The sequence below is a fragment of the Lemur catta genome, chromosome 2 (assembly GCF_020740605.2).
Source record: "Lemur catta isolate mLemCat1 chromosome 2, mLemCat1.pri, whole genome shotgun sequence".
NCBI lineage: Eukaryota > Metazoa > Chordata > Mammalia > Primates > Lemuridae > Lemur > Lemur catta.
The window spans coordinates 133,952,109-133,967,765 of record NC_059129.1 but is presented as its reverse complement, the minus strand read 5'-3'; the positions used below and the strand labels follow the sequence as shown (position 1 = coordinate 133,967,765).

Genomic DNA, 15,657 nt, shown 5'->3' with positions numbered 1-15,657 from the left:
TGATTTTAATTTTTCTTTAGTGTGAAATTCAGTCTGTTCACAGACCAGTTTGGGCTTCTTTTTTAGCTCCTCCGTCCAAGCAATTCAGAGAAATTCCAGAAAATTCTGCATAGAAATTGGTGAAGGCCCAATGGAGCCAGAGCACACATTCAAATGCCCTGCAGCTGCACTCCGAGTCAAGTTCTCAAACAAAATTCCTTTTCATTAGTGTAACTGGGAAAATATGTAAAACTCAAGAGTCCCTAAGATTCTTTTGGCATATTTCCCTGAACAATTCCCAATACTTTTCATTTTGTCAGGCAAAGCAAATAAAGTGATGTGTAGGTGTAAATACCATGCGATGTGTAGTTGATGAAATACAGATGATTCTGACTGAATAAGAAATCCTAAAGTTTGAAGAATGGCTTTTTAGAAAAATTAATCTGTTCTGCATTTTGATTACTAATAGAAGATTTTTTAAAAATCTCATTGTTTTATATTTTAATCCCACTGTTGATATAGTTAAACCATATTTATATATAAATTCAAATGTATAACAAATATATTGTTATTTAGGTCTACTGAAAAATTACTTGGGTATCTGAATTCTGCTAAAGCATGGGAAAAGATTTATGTTATAGTGTTCAGAGAAAAAGTCAGGACAAAAAAATGGTATTTATAGCATGATGTTAACGTTTAAGAAGGATGAATGTATAGATAAAATCCTGAAAGGAAATATAAAGATTTGTAACACTTCTGAGTAACAAGGGACTTATTATAGTTTTCTCCTTCTTTTTGCTTTTCTTTATGTTAAATTTTTTTACAGTAAGCTGACATTATTTTCAGAAGGAAAAAAAGACTTTCAGAAAAAGGAAATAATTCTCTATTTAATGAAGGGATCATTTATATTTCTAAAGAAGTTGCAACAGTGCATATAATTGTTTGATAATATCGTTTTCCCCTGTTGACATGATCAAAAGTAAAAATATGGAGGTGATTTTTCTTTCAAATTGACTTTTCACTTTAGATTATAGATAAAATATTGTTGGTGTTTTAAACTGATCTCAATCATTCAGATATTAAAGGATTAGACGCTGTTGGCGGTTTACACACTTAAAAAAATATACCATTTGTTATGTTGGGGGGGCTGTTTATTCTTCCCTTATAGAATCCAGTATGGTATACATTTCCTAAAAAATCTTCAAGCTCTGTTACAGATACATATATATCATAATTCTATCCTCACAGTTTTTTTTCCCAATACAGTTGAAAGGAACACCACTTAATTTTTGTTCCTTCAAAGGCCTGTTAGGTAAAGGAACTTATATCACAATTTCAGAAAAAGAATTGTTGATCTTGGTGTTAAATTTGTTCTTGAGAATTCATGTTTAATTTTCATTTCTATTTACAACACGCAGGCCAACCTCAGCCTCAGCTCAGCCACGCATATTAATGCTGGCAGAGAGAGGCGTGCAGCGATGTTCCGCTGGGCATAGACCCACGTTAGCTGCGATACCCAGCTAGCCATGCTCACGAGCGTTCTCTAGCATGTGGCTGGAGGCCAGGCCTTGACGGTTTGATTCCCAGTTAGGAACTTGATAACAATATCATATCACAACTGTTGTTTTAGAAGTATTGATGCTATGTTCCCAGCTGAGGGCAGGGCTATGTCCAGATTTGTGTTTTTATTTCCAGTGTTGACAAGCCCCGAATGGAGTAAGTCTCAGCCACTCTATAAGAAAAACTGTTGCACGATTCTTCCTTCATAAACTGAGACCTCATCCTCCTGAGTTTTCCTTAAGTCCTCCCATCTAGACACAGTGAGAAAACCAGCAAACCCCCCTACCAAGATCATGTAAAGCCTGGAAGAAGGGAACCAAATCCTTGGGGATGCTTTTAAAGTTCTTAATATCCAAGAGTTTGTTTATTCATTGCAAACAAATGTACACCAAGCAACTTCCATGAAAACACCCCTGCTAGACGTACGCTCCAACCTCAGAGACCCCGGAGCCGGGAATAACTGTGTGCTTCTCAGCTAGATAGCCGGCCCAGAGGATGCCTGCATGTGGGGCCAACCTCTCCCCTCAGCAAGGAGCTTTCCTGAAGCTTAGTTACACGGACATTGGGGTTGGGGTCCTAGGTTGGAAAGGGGCCCGGGAGTCCAGCTGCAGTGAGCCTAGAAGCCTGAGGGACAAACTTTAAGTCACAGGCAACTGAGGTGCTGCAGCAAAGTATGAATTCCTTAAAACCCCAGCTGCCGAGAGACTGATAAACCCTGGCTGTCTAGTGCTCTCACAAAAAAGTAACAGAAGGAGGAATAAGAGGAGGGGGAGGTGGGAAAGGGAGAGAGGGAAGGAAGAGATATGAGGAAATTATGACACCATTCAAAAGGTGATATTATTCTTGGATGATATTTTGCTTTACTTGTAGACTTAAGAAAGTTGCCTCTAGGGATCTAAGGAGATAATTGGATAAATGCACACTATGCATGCCCAAGGTTGTTAATTTTAGCACTGTTTATAATGGCAAAATATTGGGAACAATTCAATTGCCTGTCAATAGAGAATTGGTTAGATACATTATGGAACATCCCCTATCATATTTTAAAATCCTTTTTCTGCATCAATGCACTTGAAGATTAGAAACGTGCTGTGCTGTCCGTGGCTGAGCCACAGCTGCGCTTCGCAGTGGAACCAGAGGCGCTGGAAGGTGGGTACAGGGAAATCCACCCCCACCCCAGGCATTTTATCCCCGCCGTTCTCCCTTTTTCCAACATGTTTAAGAATTTGGGGTGTGAGCATTGGAATGTTATGCAGTCATGAAAAATGGTAACATAGCTCTAGACTCAGTCACAGGGAGCTAGGTGTACAGCATATGAATAATCGGGTGACTTAGAGAACAGCATGTCTAGTATGATCTCACTTACAAAAGACTCTATCAACGTCAAGATAGCCCTTACATGTTTCACAAAAACTACAGTTGTTGCCTCTAGGTGGTAGGATTTGGGATGTTTTACTTTCTTATTTACATTTTCTGTACTTTTGGAATATTTCTACAATGAGACTGTGTTATTTTTATAACCAGAAAAAGAAGTAAAGAAAAAGGGACTTACATTAATAATTAAATATGTAAAAACAAAGTTAACTATGAGTCAAGTCCTGTCACGAGAAGTGTCCTCTGCCTAACACGCAGGTTTTTGTGCCTTAAGCCTTGGCCTATGTATCATAAGCAACAGTCACTGAAATGAAATTTCAAGGCAACAGAGGAATTTATATGGTTTCTTGGTGTTCCCTGAGGTCACAGTGAACAAATATTTGAAATCCCTTGCTTTCTATCATCTTTTCAGCTAGTGAATGCATTTCTCTTTTTAAAAAAGAGGGGTAAAAAGCCAACACTCCCTTTCACAAAAACTCCAAATTTCTTTTATAAAATAATGAACACAAATGAAAATGGTGCGACATTAGTTTTGAAATACAAGAACAGAGAACTAATGAGTTTCTGTAATGAAAATATGTAAGAAGTGTTAAGGACATTAACAGGAAAACATAAGGTTCACACAATTGTTTGTACATTTTTCCATTAAAATATTATTTTTAAGTAGAACACACAGAAAAATCTGCTAGGTTCAAAATATTTTACTTTCAGTTCTTGTTTTGACTTTTATCACGAAAAGCTAAATGAAAAAGCTCAGGGGAGCAGGGGTGATCACAGCACAGCATGAGGAACAAAAGATAAGGTTTTGCAACTTGTTACACTTTCTATTTTATAGAGGAAATTAATTTGCTCTGCATTGAAAATAAAAACTTACCTGATGCCAAGTGAAGGATTGCTAAGTGAAATGGACAAAATAATGTCAAATTTGAGAACAGGATGGATTTGAGGGGTATGAGGACAGAGACAAATAGGGAAGAGAGTTTTCTAAACATGCCTCCTTAGTGAAGTAGATTTTAAACGTAGTCTTACCCGGCAACTAAGACGTATTTTCCATCTGCTTGATCCTTTAACCTTTCTAGCAGGGACAAACGCACTTTGGCTTTGCTTTTGCCATAGATTTCAATTTCATCTGCAAGCAATCCTATCTCCTTGGCAAGGACATCCACAGCTTTTGGAGTCTGTCCTCTTGAAATCTCAATATCGCTGGGGGGGAGAGACAGCATGAAAGAGGCATGAGTCTTGTCAGCTTAGGTGGTCACTGCTAGAGCGAAAGCAGCCATACCTCACGCCAACAATTAAATCAACGCAATTGCTTTGTGGTCCTTTCTCCCAGGCAATATTAAGCACAACTGCTAACAATTAATGTGCATGAGAAAACGGTGCATACTTTTAGAGCTGCGATTCCAAAATACGCACAGAGATCCTAGAATTGTGTCCAGGCATAAGAATAACACCTATGCCATAGGGACAAGAGAACTATATATCACCATGTGTCCCAGGGCCTCCTGCAAGTGTAAATCCACTATAAAGCAAAACGCTCTACGTGTGCCATCACTGCTCTACGTTAGCCATGAATAGAGGGTTATTGCATAATGCGCTCCCATTGGGCTAGCCACGTGTGTCTCTTGGCTATTCAGAAAGGTGGAAATGCTATTTTGTTTTATCTGTGTCCATACTTTCCCTCTCTTTCCTATTTCCAGTCCAAAATCATATTTCAAAATATTTTAATAATTACATAACTGTCGGTAAAAGGACCCAGTGCCTGAAGCTCAACTCCAGACTGAGGAAATATTAGGAAGCCCGGGGTGTCTCTGGGCACAAAGTTTAACTCTTCAATTTTACTGGCAAGATGAGAATGCCCCTGCTGACCTTACAGGAGTGCTCTGGACACCAGCAAGTGTAACACTGCCCTCTCCAGAGAGAGCCGTGTGGGGCTCACATGCTCAGTCATTTCTTTATTGTGGGGGTCAGGCCACCCACCTTTCTGACTGCCCGTCAGTGGGAGAACTGGAGGTCACACTTATTCCCCTCCCATGGCAGCAAGGCTAACCCAGAGCCTTGGGCACAGGAGAGCAGGCGTCAGAGAACGGCTCTAAGGGTCACATCAGTGAGGACGGCCATCCCCTGACTGGCACTGGAGCACTTATTTGTGGCACAGCAGCCTCCTGGCCACAGGCAGCAGATTGCCCCCTCCTTGGGTGGGCAGCCCTATTTCTGTAGCTGCTGCCTGCACTCGACTCTCAGCCTTCAAACTTTCGTATGTTCTCCTGCAGGGTCCTGCGGGAAGCGGGGGTCGACCTTGGGGTAAGAGACAAGAGCAAACACACCTCCACACAGACTTCTCCAAAGGGCACCAGAGAAGTTAGGAGGGGAGTAAGGTCTTAGGGCCTTGTGGGGTGGGTGCTGGACTTCTGCCAGGTTCCCCCAAAGGCCACCCTGTTCCTGTCCAGCTCTCTGCCCACCCAACCTTTACTCTACGGGCTCCTACTTCACTTTGCCTTCCTGGCTATACCTTTTTCCTGTTTCTCTCCTCCCACGATCTCCTAAATTGAAGAGCCTAATCTTGGAGAATCTCCAAGGTTTTCTCTTTACTAGCTGAAGAGTCATAGTGACATCATTTTGATTTTTCTGAGTGATTCATAAACTACTCGGCCTACCTTTCTTCTCCCAGTGGCTCTAGAAATCAAATTTGGTTAAACAATTAAAGCACTCCTCTCTCCCCCAAATAGAAATTACTTTGAAAGACTGTGGTACACAATTTGATGGAATCTATCTTTTTTTTTAGCTCTCTGTGGGTAGAATTTGTTGACTTTTGCTTAAAAAGCTAAGGCCCCAAAGTAACATAAATAATTTCAAAAAATAAGATATTTTCACTCTGAGAGGCTGAGGCGGGTAGATTGTTTGAGCTCAGGAGTTCGAGACCAGCCTGAGCAAGAGCGAGACCCCCGTCTCTACTAAAAATAGAAAGAAATTATAAGGACAACTAAAAATATATATTGAAAAATTTAGCCAGGCATGGTGGTGCATGCCTGTAGTCCCAGCTACTCGGGAGGCTGAGGCAGGAGGATCACTTGAGCCCAGGAGTTTGAGGTTGCTGTGAGCTAGGCTGACGCCACGGCACTCACTCTAGCCCGGGCAACAGAGCGAGACGCTGTCTCAAAAAAAAAAAAAAAAAAAAAAGATATTTTATGAAACAGATTGCACAACTACAGGGATGATGTTACAAAGAATAACAGTCCTCAATGGAATTTACGTATCAATGAAGACAGAGCATGACTAAAATGTTTAGTCTATTGCAGGGGTGAAAACAGAGCCTGGAGGGTATAATCGTACCAGAGTGTTCAGCTGACAGCCCAAGGAAAACAGAGGTCAGTTCCAAAAAGTCACTGGTTATCAGGTGAAAAACTACTCAGTTACTGGAGGGGTTTTATCTCCTTGACACTGTGCTGGATGGGATTACCTGAGGAGTCACACCTGGCCATGCACACCTGGATAAAGGGGGTGGGGCCAATTCCTTAGAGCAGGGCAGACAGAGATGAGGCATCATCAGGCTGGAAAATGCAGCTCTCTGGCTCAGACATCATCTCCAAGTAATCATTCTAAATCACAGGCTGAGACTATGTCTTGTAGTTTGTATTACCAAATTTATACGGAGACAACATGTAGCTTAGACCTTATCAAATACCACTCTGAGGTAAACAATCATCTTGACCATCATAGACTATCCTATCAGATAGTTCTGAAGAAAGCTGAGCTCAGTTTCCACATTGAATAGTGTTTGATTTGGTTGCTCATTCACTCCCAGAGTAGAAACCTACATGGCTCGCAAGACCAGGCTGCTATGTGTGCTGGGCATTTCTAACACTGAAAAACATATTCCAAGTATTGTGTTACCATATTTTGTCAAATCTAAAACCATTATTTTATGGACCACTAAGAAAAAAACATTGCCATTTAATATAGGAAATATCACTGAAATGAAATGAAAAAAATATGCATTCTTAGAATTGATACAATACGGTAAACATATTCATTATGATTTAATTTTGGAGGATTTACAATAGAAAAAAGAGTGTGGCAATGTAATGATTAGAGAAAATTATCAGTGGGCATGGTGGCTCATGCCTGCAGTACTAGCTACGTGGGAGGCTGAAATGGGAGAATCGTTGGAGGCCAGGAGTTCAAGGGTGCAGCGAGCTATGATTGCCCCACTGCACTTCAGCCTGGGCGACAGAGTGAGACTCCGTCTCTTTAAAAAGAAAAATTATCTTCCATCAAAACTATAATACCATGAGTTGTGCCCCGCCCTCCCATGACTAATTTTGGATATTTAAGGTGCTATGGAGAGCTGACATCAGTATAAACAAATCACCAGCGTTACCTTGGTACAGGCGAGAGAGGCTGAAGTTTCAAGCAGTGAAGCCTCCACCTCCGGTGCTGCTGTTCACGAAGCCATCTCCTTCCACTACTGACCATGTTCTTCAGGAGGAACAGAGAGGAAAGCGTATGTTATAAAAGTAAAAGCTGACAGGGTATGCACTTAAATGATACTGCTCATGGATGTTGCAAAACAAAAAGATTATAATCACACAATAATCCAAGGGAACTTTAGGAATAGTTTTATTCACATGTAATTAGGTTTGTAGGCTTTTCTTAAAAAGGAAAATGTGAGATAATAAGTGTTCACAAAAGACATCAAGTACATGAATAAAATTATACTGAGTGGGTTCATCATCTAAATTAGAAAAGAAAAATGAGGAAAACACAAGACTGCATGAATGATCAGCTTAGATGCCAAGCTTCCAAAATTTGCAACACCATTTCAAGTACCATCCTTCTATACTTGGTATACAAGAACAAGCAAATTGAATTATTGAATAGTGATATGCATATATATAAATTATAAATAAAATCAAAATAAATCAAAATAAATAGGAAAAAAATTTGGCTTTAGTAGAAATTTAAGTTATACTCCCTACAAAAATGTACAACACCCCATTTTAAGGTTAGGAAGTTTGAATTGTACAATACTTTGTATGTATAAAAGAAATGAAGTAAAACTTGCTTCTGTTTAATTCAGGTGTGGTAGCAACTAGAGGTTTGGGTTTTTCCACTGCCAGTTAATGCCACACCTTGCAGTCACCATCACTGCAGGTTCCAGAGCCACAGGAACACTCAGTTTACACAGTGGAGGGCTGGGGACCTTGGGCTTTAGGTCACATAGATGGTGGTGATTTGAAAAGATGTCTACAAATTTTTTAATACTCCTGTCTTCAAGAGGTGAACCCAATTCTCTTTCCCTTGAATGTGAACTAGACTTAGTGACTCACTTCTAACAAACAGAAGAAAAGAAAGTGGAGGCAGGTGATTTTGGAGATTAGGTCATAAAACATACTGTGGCTTCCTCCTTGCTCTCTCCCTTGGATTGGGGGAAGTCAGCTGCCACACTGTGAGCAGCCCTACAGAGAGGTCTACATGATGAGGAACTAAGGCATCCAGCCAATAGCCAATGAAGAATTAAATAGCACCTGCCCACAGCATGGGAGTGTGCCATCTTGAAACGGATCCTCCAGCCCCAGTCAAGTCTTCAGATGGCTGCAGCCTCTCTGACATCTTGATTTTGACTGCACGAGAGGTCCTGAGCCAAAACCATCCAATCTGCTAATCTGCCCCCTAATCCCTGACTCACAGAAACTGTGAGATGATACATGTTTGTTGTTTCAAGTTGCTAAATTCTGGTGGTAATTTATCATATAGCGCCAAACCCTGATTTGGGTTCCTGCCCCATTACATGCCGTGTGATCACAGGCAAATAACGTAGTCTGTCTAAGTCTCCTTTTCATCACTTATCAAATGGGCCTGACACTCTGTGTAAAGTGTTTAACATTATATCTGGTAAAAAGACAACACTTGTACCTGAATCCGCAGAGCTGCAGCAAGAAGACTCACATCCTCCTCCTCAATGTGTCCACTAGAACGTACCCCAGGAGAAGCACATCCAACCTTCCCTGTAAAAAATTTGAGGAGAAAAAACACTTTCAGCATCTTGTCATTTATAACCAATCGCTCCTTGTAAAAAGCCAGAACACTGGCCGGGCGTGGTGGCTCACGCCTGTAATCCTAGCACTCTGGGAGGCCGAGGCGGGCGGATCGTTTGAGCTCAGGAGTTCGAGACCAGCCTGAGCAAGAGCGAGACCCCGTCTCTACTAAAAATAGAAAGAAATTAGCCAAACAACTAAAATATATACAAAAAAATTAGCCAGGCATGGTGGTACATGCCTGTAGTCCCAGCTACTCGGGAGGCTGAGGCAGGAGGATCGCTTAAGCCCAGGAGTCTGAGGTTGCTGTGAGCTAGGCTGACGCCACGGCACTCACTCTAGCCCGGGGAAACAGAGTGAGACTCTGTCTCAAAAAAAAAAAAAAAAAAAAAAGAAAAGCCAGCACACTGAATAATGGTCTCACTTCTAACCAAGCCAAGCAGGTTAGGCTCTCAGGGCATGGCTGCAGGCTGGTCTCAGTCACAGCGTGGGGCTTCTTGATTGGGCCTGCTTCATATTGTACATTAAAGAAGTGTCCAGGGGCACGGTGGCTCACGCCTGTAATCCTAGCACTCTGGGAGGCCGAGGCGGATGGATCGTTTGAGCTCAGGAGTTCGAGACTCGTCTCTACTAAACATAGAAAGAAATTATACGGACAGCTAAAAATATACACAGAAAAATTAGCCGGGCATGGTGGCGCATGCCTGTAGTCCCAGCTACTCGGGAGGCTGAGGCAGGAGGATCGCTTAAGCCCAGGAGTCTGAGGTTGCTGTGAGCTAGGCTGACGCCACGGCACTCACTCTAGCTGGGGCAACAGAGTGAGACTCTGTCTCAAAAAAAAAAAAAAAAAAAAGAAGTGTCCAGCTAAACTATTAACCTGGGATAAATGGATTTAATTTAATAAATTTAATAAAGCACACCATACTTTAGAAAATCATATCTCACACTGAACCGGAGAGAAACATCTAGGCACACTGCCTTATCAAACTACTCAAAACGTCATATTGTGATTTTTAAAATATGGTATAATTGGAGGTATAAATAGTAGCTGAAGACAATTCATAGGCAGCATTTGAAACATTTAACAGGGAGGTGGCATAGTCTGTCTGCACATTAGGCCACAGACTTTAGAGTTAGACCTGGATTAAAATCACACCTCTACCTCTTGCTAGCAATTCTGACTTTGAACCCATTAAGTAATGGGGGTAAGATCAACATCCTAGAATTCTGTGAAAATGAAATGTGAAGTGGTATGTAAAGTGCTTGGCATACAGTGTGTGTGTTTAAACTATCAGAGCAAAAATACTGCTTAGGAGAAAGGGATGGGATGTGTATTCACAGCGTAATGTGTCAGAACCACTTCCTCTCCAAACCTTTTAATTTTTTGACACAGTGGGGTTTCATTTTATTAGATGAAGGGTTCATAAAAATAGACGTGATTTCACTTCTGGACACAAAGCATGAGAAGGAAGATGAACACACAGGGTAAGGCCGGCCAATGTGCTATGCGAAAGATCAGGTTTTCTTGAATAATTTAAAAAATCCCTGTCATAGAAGCGATACAACCAATTTTCTATCAGAACTAACAAATTATATCTTAGGATATTAACTTTAGGGATTACCTAATTTTCAAAACAGAAAGACATTGATTAGAATTCTACTTTTCCCTCCTTTAGTTAGCACTTATAAAATTTCTAAAAAGTAAACACACAAGCAAAATGCTTTAGCCTACATCCCCCCTTTGAGAAAAGAAATATTTCTGATAGTAACTTTTTTGAATTAAGAAACTATTTTCTTCTTTTTTGGACAACTCTACTCTTAAATTATCCACTTTTGCTGACAGTCCTTTGCAAGAAAGAGCACAAAACACTTAAGAGTATGTGTTTTGTGATGGTCTACTGTCCAATGTATTAAGGGTGTTGGAAAATCATATCCCTCAGGTATTGTTTAAATATTAGTAACACTTCAGTTTTGTAAATTATTAGGGAAAAGCCAAGAGTCTAGGGGATGAGAGAGATTTGCTTTGTTTTAACCACCAGAGATCTGATCTTGAGATCTTGTCCAACTGCTATGGAAAAGAAATATGCTTCTCTCATTCTTCTAAGTCAGTGGTCCCCAACATTTTTGACACCAGGGACGGGTTTCATGGAAGACAATTTTTCCGTGGACGTTGGGGTGTGGGGGTGGGCAGGGGAGCTTAGGCAGTGATGCGAGCTATGGGGAGCAGCTATAAATATGCTCACTAACTCCTGCTGTGCACCCACTCCCGCATGTCCTAAGTTTCTGGGAGACAGTTTTTCCACGCACTGGGGAGGTGGGGTGGGGGGGCAGGAGGTGCAGAATGCTGTGGCCCGGCCCCTAACAGGCCACAGACCAGTAGCAGTCCACAGCCGGGGGTTGGGGACCACAGCTTGAAGTGATAGACAAATAAGAAAAAGCTACATTCTGGGAGTTGGTAACAATTTATAACTGCATGTTCCCAGAATCCAATCACATTTCCACAGTTACGTAGTAAATAATTCCTTGTATAATTATAGTCACTTTCATAACAGAATTTAGCAAAAGGGAGCATATTCTATTTTGAAAAAAAGCTGTATAACTGCTGATACATCCATCCATCTCACAAATAATTTCAATGAGCACAATGAGCTATGTGAGGAGAAGGCATAATTAACACAACAAAACTCAAGGTTTCCAGCTCCAGAAGGCAGGAGGCACACACAATACTACTCTCTTCTCCCAACCAAACCTCCATTAGAAGTGCTTAAAAGATATGTTAAAAGGAAATAAGTCATAATAGTAAAAAGTGTGCCATGAATGGATCAGAAATCTTGAGAAATTCGTGGAAGAGAGAAGTAAGTAGTATGAGACTCGTGAGAAACCAGAGCAGAAGAATCCGTAACCCCAAACGCTAATAATAGAAGCCTGCAAGGAAGTAAAACCTTTTCTCCTCATAGACCCTGGCTATGCCCCAAACTCACAGTCAACAAGTATAAAAAGCAGGAGTGATAAAGTGGCAGTCCTTGGAACACTAAAGAATGTCCACCAGCAGCTAGGAAAGTTGACTTTGTTTACACTGATTTTTATGCCTAGTAACTAAGGTTTACTACTTGCAAAGGTAACTTTTGGCCCATTAAAAAACATATAATTAAAAACAACAAAGATATTAAAACAGCACAAAACCCCTACTCTCTTATTTATTTTTATATACATGTACAAGTACATATATTTTAAACTTTAGAAGAATCTTGTAGGACCCAGTATTTCTCTTTTTGAAGAAACAGTTCAGTAATGCTTTTAGTATCATATTATTTTCATTTTTATGGAAAAATGTACAATGGTTATCTCGAGGTGATGAGATCAGAAGTTATTTCTTTCTGTACACTATTCTATAGTTTGCAAATTTCCTACCATGAGCTTTTGTAGTAGGAATCAATACAATCTTAAAATTGAATTAAAAGTTCTGAATCCAGAGAATTTGAAGCAACGAAGACTGGTCACTCATGGAATCAGGAATACATTCTTAATAAATTTCATGGCTACAGAGAATTGAGAAAGGAAATCCTTGTTTCACCCCCTTGCCTGTGTGAAGACAGGACTCCACCTGGAGGTTGTCTAACCTGGGCCTGGGAGGCGCCCTGGGATCAGAATCTAACAGGGATCCTGTCCCCAAGCGTGCTTGGGTCTTTTCACTTCCCACAAAGTGCTCTCATTTAACTTGTGATTTCTCCAGGGACAAGTCAATGAATCACTTTAAAAGACAGCCTTTCATTTATAATTTTTCTTATAACCAAACTTTATGCAATAAGAACATTTAAAGCCAAAATGTTATCTTGCTTTCCTTGGAAATCAGAACAGCCCTTTCCCTGACACGAGCTGTTCTGAGACCACCCTGGGAACTTTGCCAGAACAATCAGTGGAGTGGGAGGGACCAAGGCAAATTTCAGTCGTCCTGTCATCTCTGCTCTATGAAAACTTCTTGGCTTTTGCATAGTCTGGCCAAGAGCCCCCTTCTTATCGCAAAAGTGCTCTAGGAACCCGTAGACTGAACTCTCAAATATTTTTTCCCCCTCTAGGAGAACAAGTTACTCTAAAAAATTTATCTGAGGTTTTAAAATCAGGAAGAGCTAAAAATTGGAAACTAGCACAGATAAGACTTTTTTAGAAAACACACTGGTGATTAATTTTTAAGCTAAATATATTAACTACATAGGATAAAAAGTAAGCAATAAATTGAATTAGTATAAATCATTTAGTATAATTTTTGTGGCAGTGCTCTCAAGAGTTGCATTCCTAGTTTAAATCATTTGAATCCTGTTACTATTAAATGACAGTCTATCACTATTGTTTTTAAAAGAATACAATGTAAGAAATGATTAAAGGAATGTAATTAAAATATTAGTGTCAACTTACATAAGCAGTCCTTTTGGAACCACTGAAACCAAATTAAGAAAGAGATTAATACAGGGCTACATATTTTAAACGACTTGAACCTTTTAAAAAGGTAAAAAACCAGGCCAGGCTCAGTGGCTCACATCTGTAGTCTCAACACTTTGGGAGGCTGAGGCAGGAGAATCACTTGAGCCCAGGAATTTGAGGCTGGAGTGAGCTATCATGATGCCACTGCACTCTAGCCTGGGCGACAGAGCAAGACTCTGTCTCAAAAATAAATAAATAAACAAAGATTAGATTATAAAAAAGTAAAAAACCAAATATATTATATTGAGAACTAACTAAAATTTGAAATGGAAAACTGGCAATGTATCTCAGGGATAGATCCAAAATATCCAGAAGTTCCAAGAAAAAATAAAGGAAAACAGGTTAGAGATACAACAGATTTTAGAATGAAATTCATAAGTCATAAACAAATATCCCTATTTTATTCCAAATATTAACACATTAGGATAGTGATTAAATTACACGTATGTTCAATTTCTCTAAAGCTGCCTTCTTACATTTTCAGAATTTCACTAGACTTCTTTCCTTCCCTGGACTTGATTTTTCATATATAAACTTTTGTTCTGCTAAGATGAAGTCTGAAAGCTATTTTATGAGCTGGTGACATGGCAAAATGAAGTGGAGGGAAGAAGTGCTGGGGTGGATCCACATTTGCTGGCGGTATCAAAGAGGCACTGCACCTGAGTAGGACCTCAGTCATTCCCCCCAAAACCCTTGCTCCTGTTTTACCTGCAAGGAAAGTGAGGATCAGAGAGCTTAAGTGATTTGCTTAAAGTAACGCAACCAAAGTGCAATGCAATTAAGAGCTTTAAAAAAACCTAACTCTCTTCTCCTCCTCAGGTTAATCCTGATGCTAAAGTCCATGCTCTTTCTACTATATGATACTGTCTCCTTTCAGAGCCATAAGAGGGAAGGCCCAAGGTCCCGCAGGGTCCTGCAGCTCCTTAGCACATCCTGGGACATGGCTGAGGGCTCTTCCCCTACTCTACACCAAATAGAATTATGTGAACTGAAAATGATGCCGTAAACTACTCCAAACCACAAAGTTGCTGTTTCGATACTATTCTCTGGGCCCAGACATAAGACCAGCTTCTCCTTGGTCCCATTTGGTACATCAGTAAATAAGTCCTAACAGGATACAAAATGGTCTTGCTTAGGGCGAATTCTGCTCTTTAGCAAGCAGGGCATTACAAGATCACGGCACGTTCCTCTCATTTGAAATAGTTTGTTAATAATAAAACAGTAGTTATTTTTATAGCTAGAAAACAGAACATTGACATTTCCCAGTTTTAAAATGTAAACATTTGACTCATGTAATAGCAGAGTGAACAGACCCAACAAGTTAGGTATAATTGTATTGTTTTCTTTTTTCTTTTCTTTTTTTTTTTTTTTGAGACAGAGTCTCACTCTGTTGCCCAGGCTAGAGTGAGTGCCGTGGCGTCAGCCTAGCTCACAGCAACCTCAAACTCCTGGGCTTAAGGGATCCTACTGCCTCAGCCTCCCCAGTAGCTGGGACTACAGGCATGCGCCACCATGCCTGGCTAATTTTTTCTATATATATATATATATATATATATTTATTTTAGTTGGCCAGATAATTTCTTTCTATTTTTAGTAGAGATGGGGTCTCACTCTTGCTCAGGCTGGTCTTGAACTCCTGACCTCGAGCAATCTACTCGCCTCGGCCTCCCAGAGTGTTATGATTATAGGCGTGAGCCACATCACCCGGCCGGTATAATTGTTTTCTGAGCTCTGCTTCTAGGATATAAGCCATCAGGAAAATCTCTCCTAGGAGTAGGTATTCAATAAAATGGCTCTACAGAATTACCTCCTCAGAAGTCACCACATCCCATCTATTTTTACAGCAGGGAGGGGAAGGGACCTGTACCATTAAGGTGAGAATGAAAATTTCATTACAAACCCTGCCTTCACCAGCCTCAAGTTTATTAAACATTCTTCTTCTGATCTTAAGTTTAAGCAAAAGCACTTTTCTTTTTAATAATGTTTAAAAGTCTATTTATTTGTTTAAAGCAGCAAGATTATGAAGAGGGAAAATATCTTTATCCAATTTACTCATAGATTAAAGTTGCTAAAATTATAACTTTGACTTTTTAGAAATGCAACATTATTATGAATAGTACTATCTGGGAAATGTTCGTCTATATCATCAGCATAACTTTCCGCATCTTTGTCTCAATGTGCTCTGCCAGCCCCATTTTTAAATGGGAGACCAAGTTCAAAGAAACAT

General features: G+C 40.2%; 1 protein-coding gene across 1 annotated transcript in view; it reads right to left on the bottom strand.

The window, feature by feature from the left end:
* Positions 1-15,657, bottom strand: part of MTHFD1L (methylenetetrahydrofolate dehydrogenase (NADP+ dependent) 1 like) — a 186,577-nt gene that overhangs the window by 135,891 nt on the left and 35,029 nt on the right. The window contains exons 9-11 of the mRNA XM_045544570.1: positions 8,830-8,921; positions 7,295-7,392; positions 3,943-4,116 (exon numbers count right to left, since the gene is read on the bottom strand). Coding sequence (XP_045400526.1) covers positions 3,943-4,116; positions 7,295-7,392; positions 8,830-8,921 — 364 coding nt within the window. The remainder of the gene's footprint in view (positions 1-3,942; positions 4,117-7,294; positions 7,393-8,829; positions 8,922-15,657) is intronic.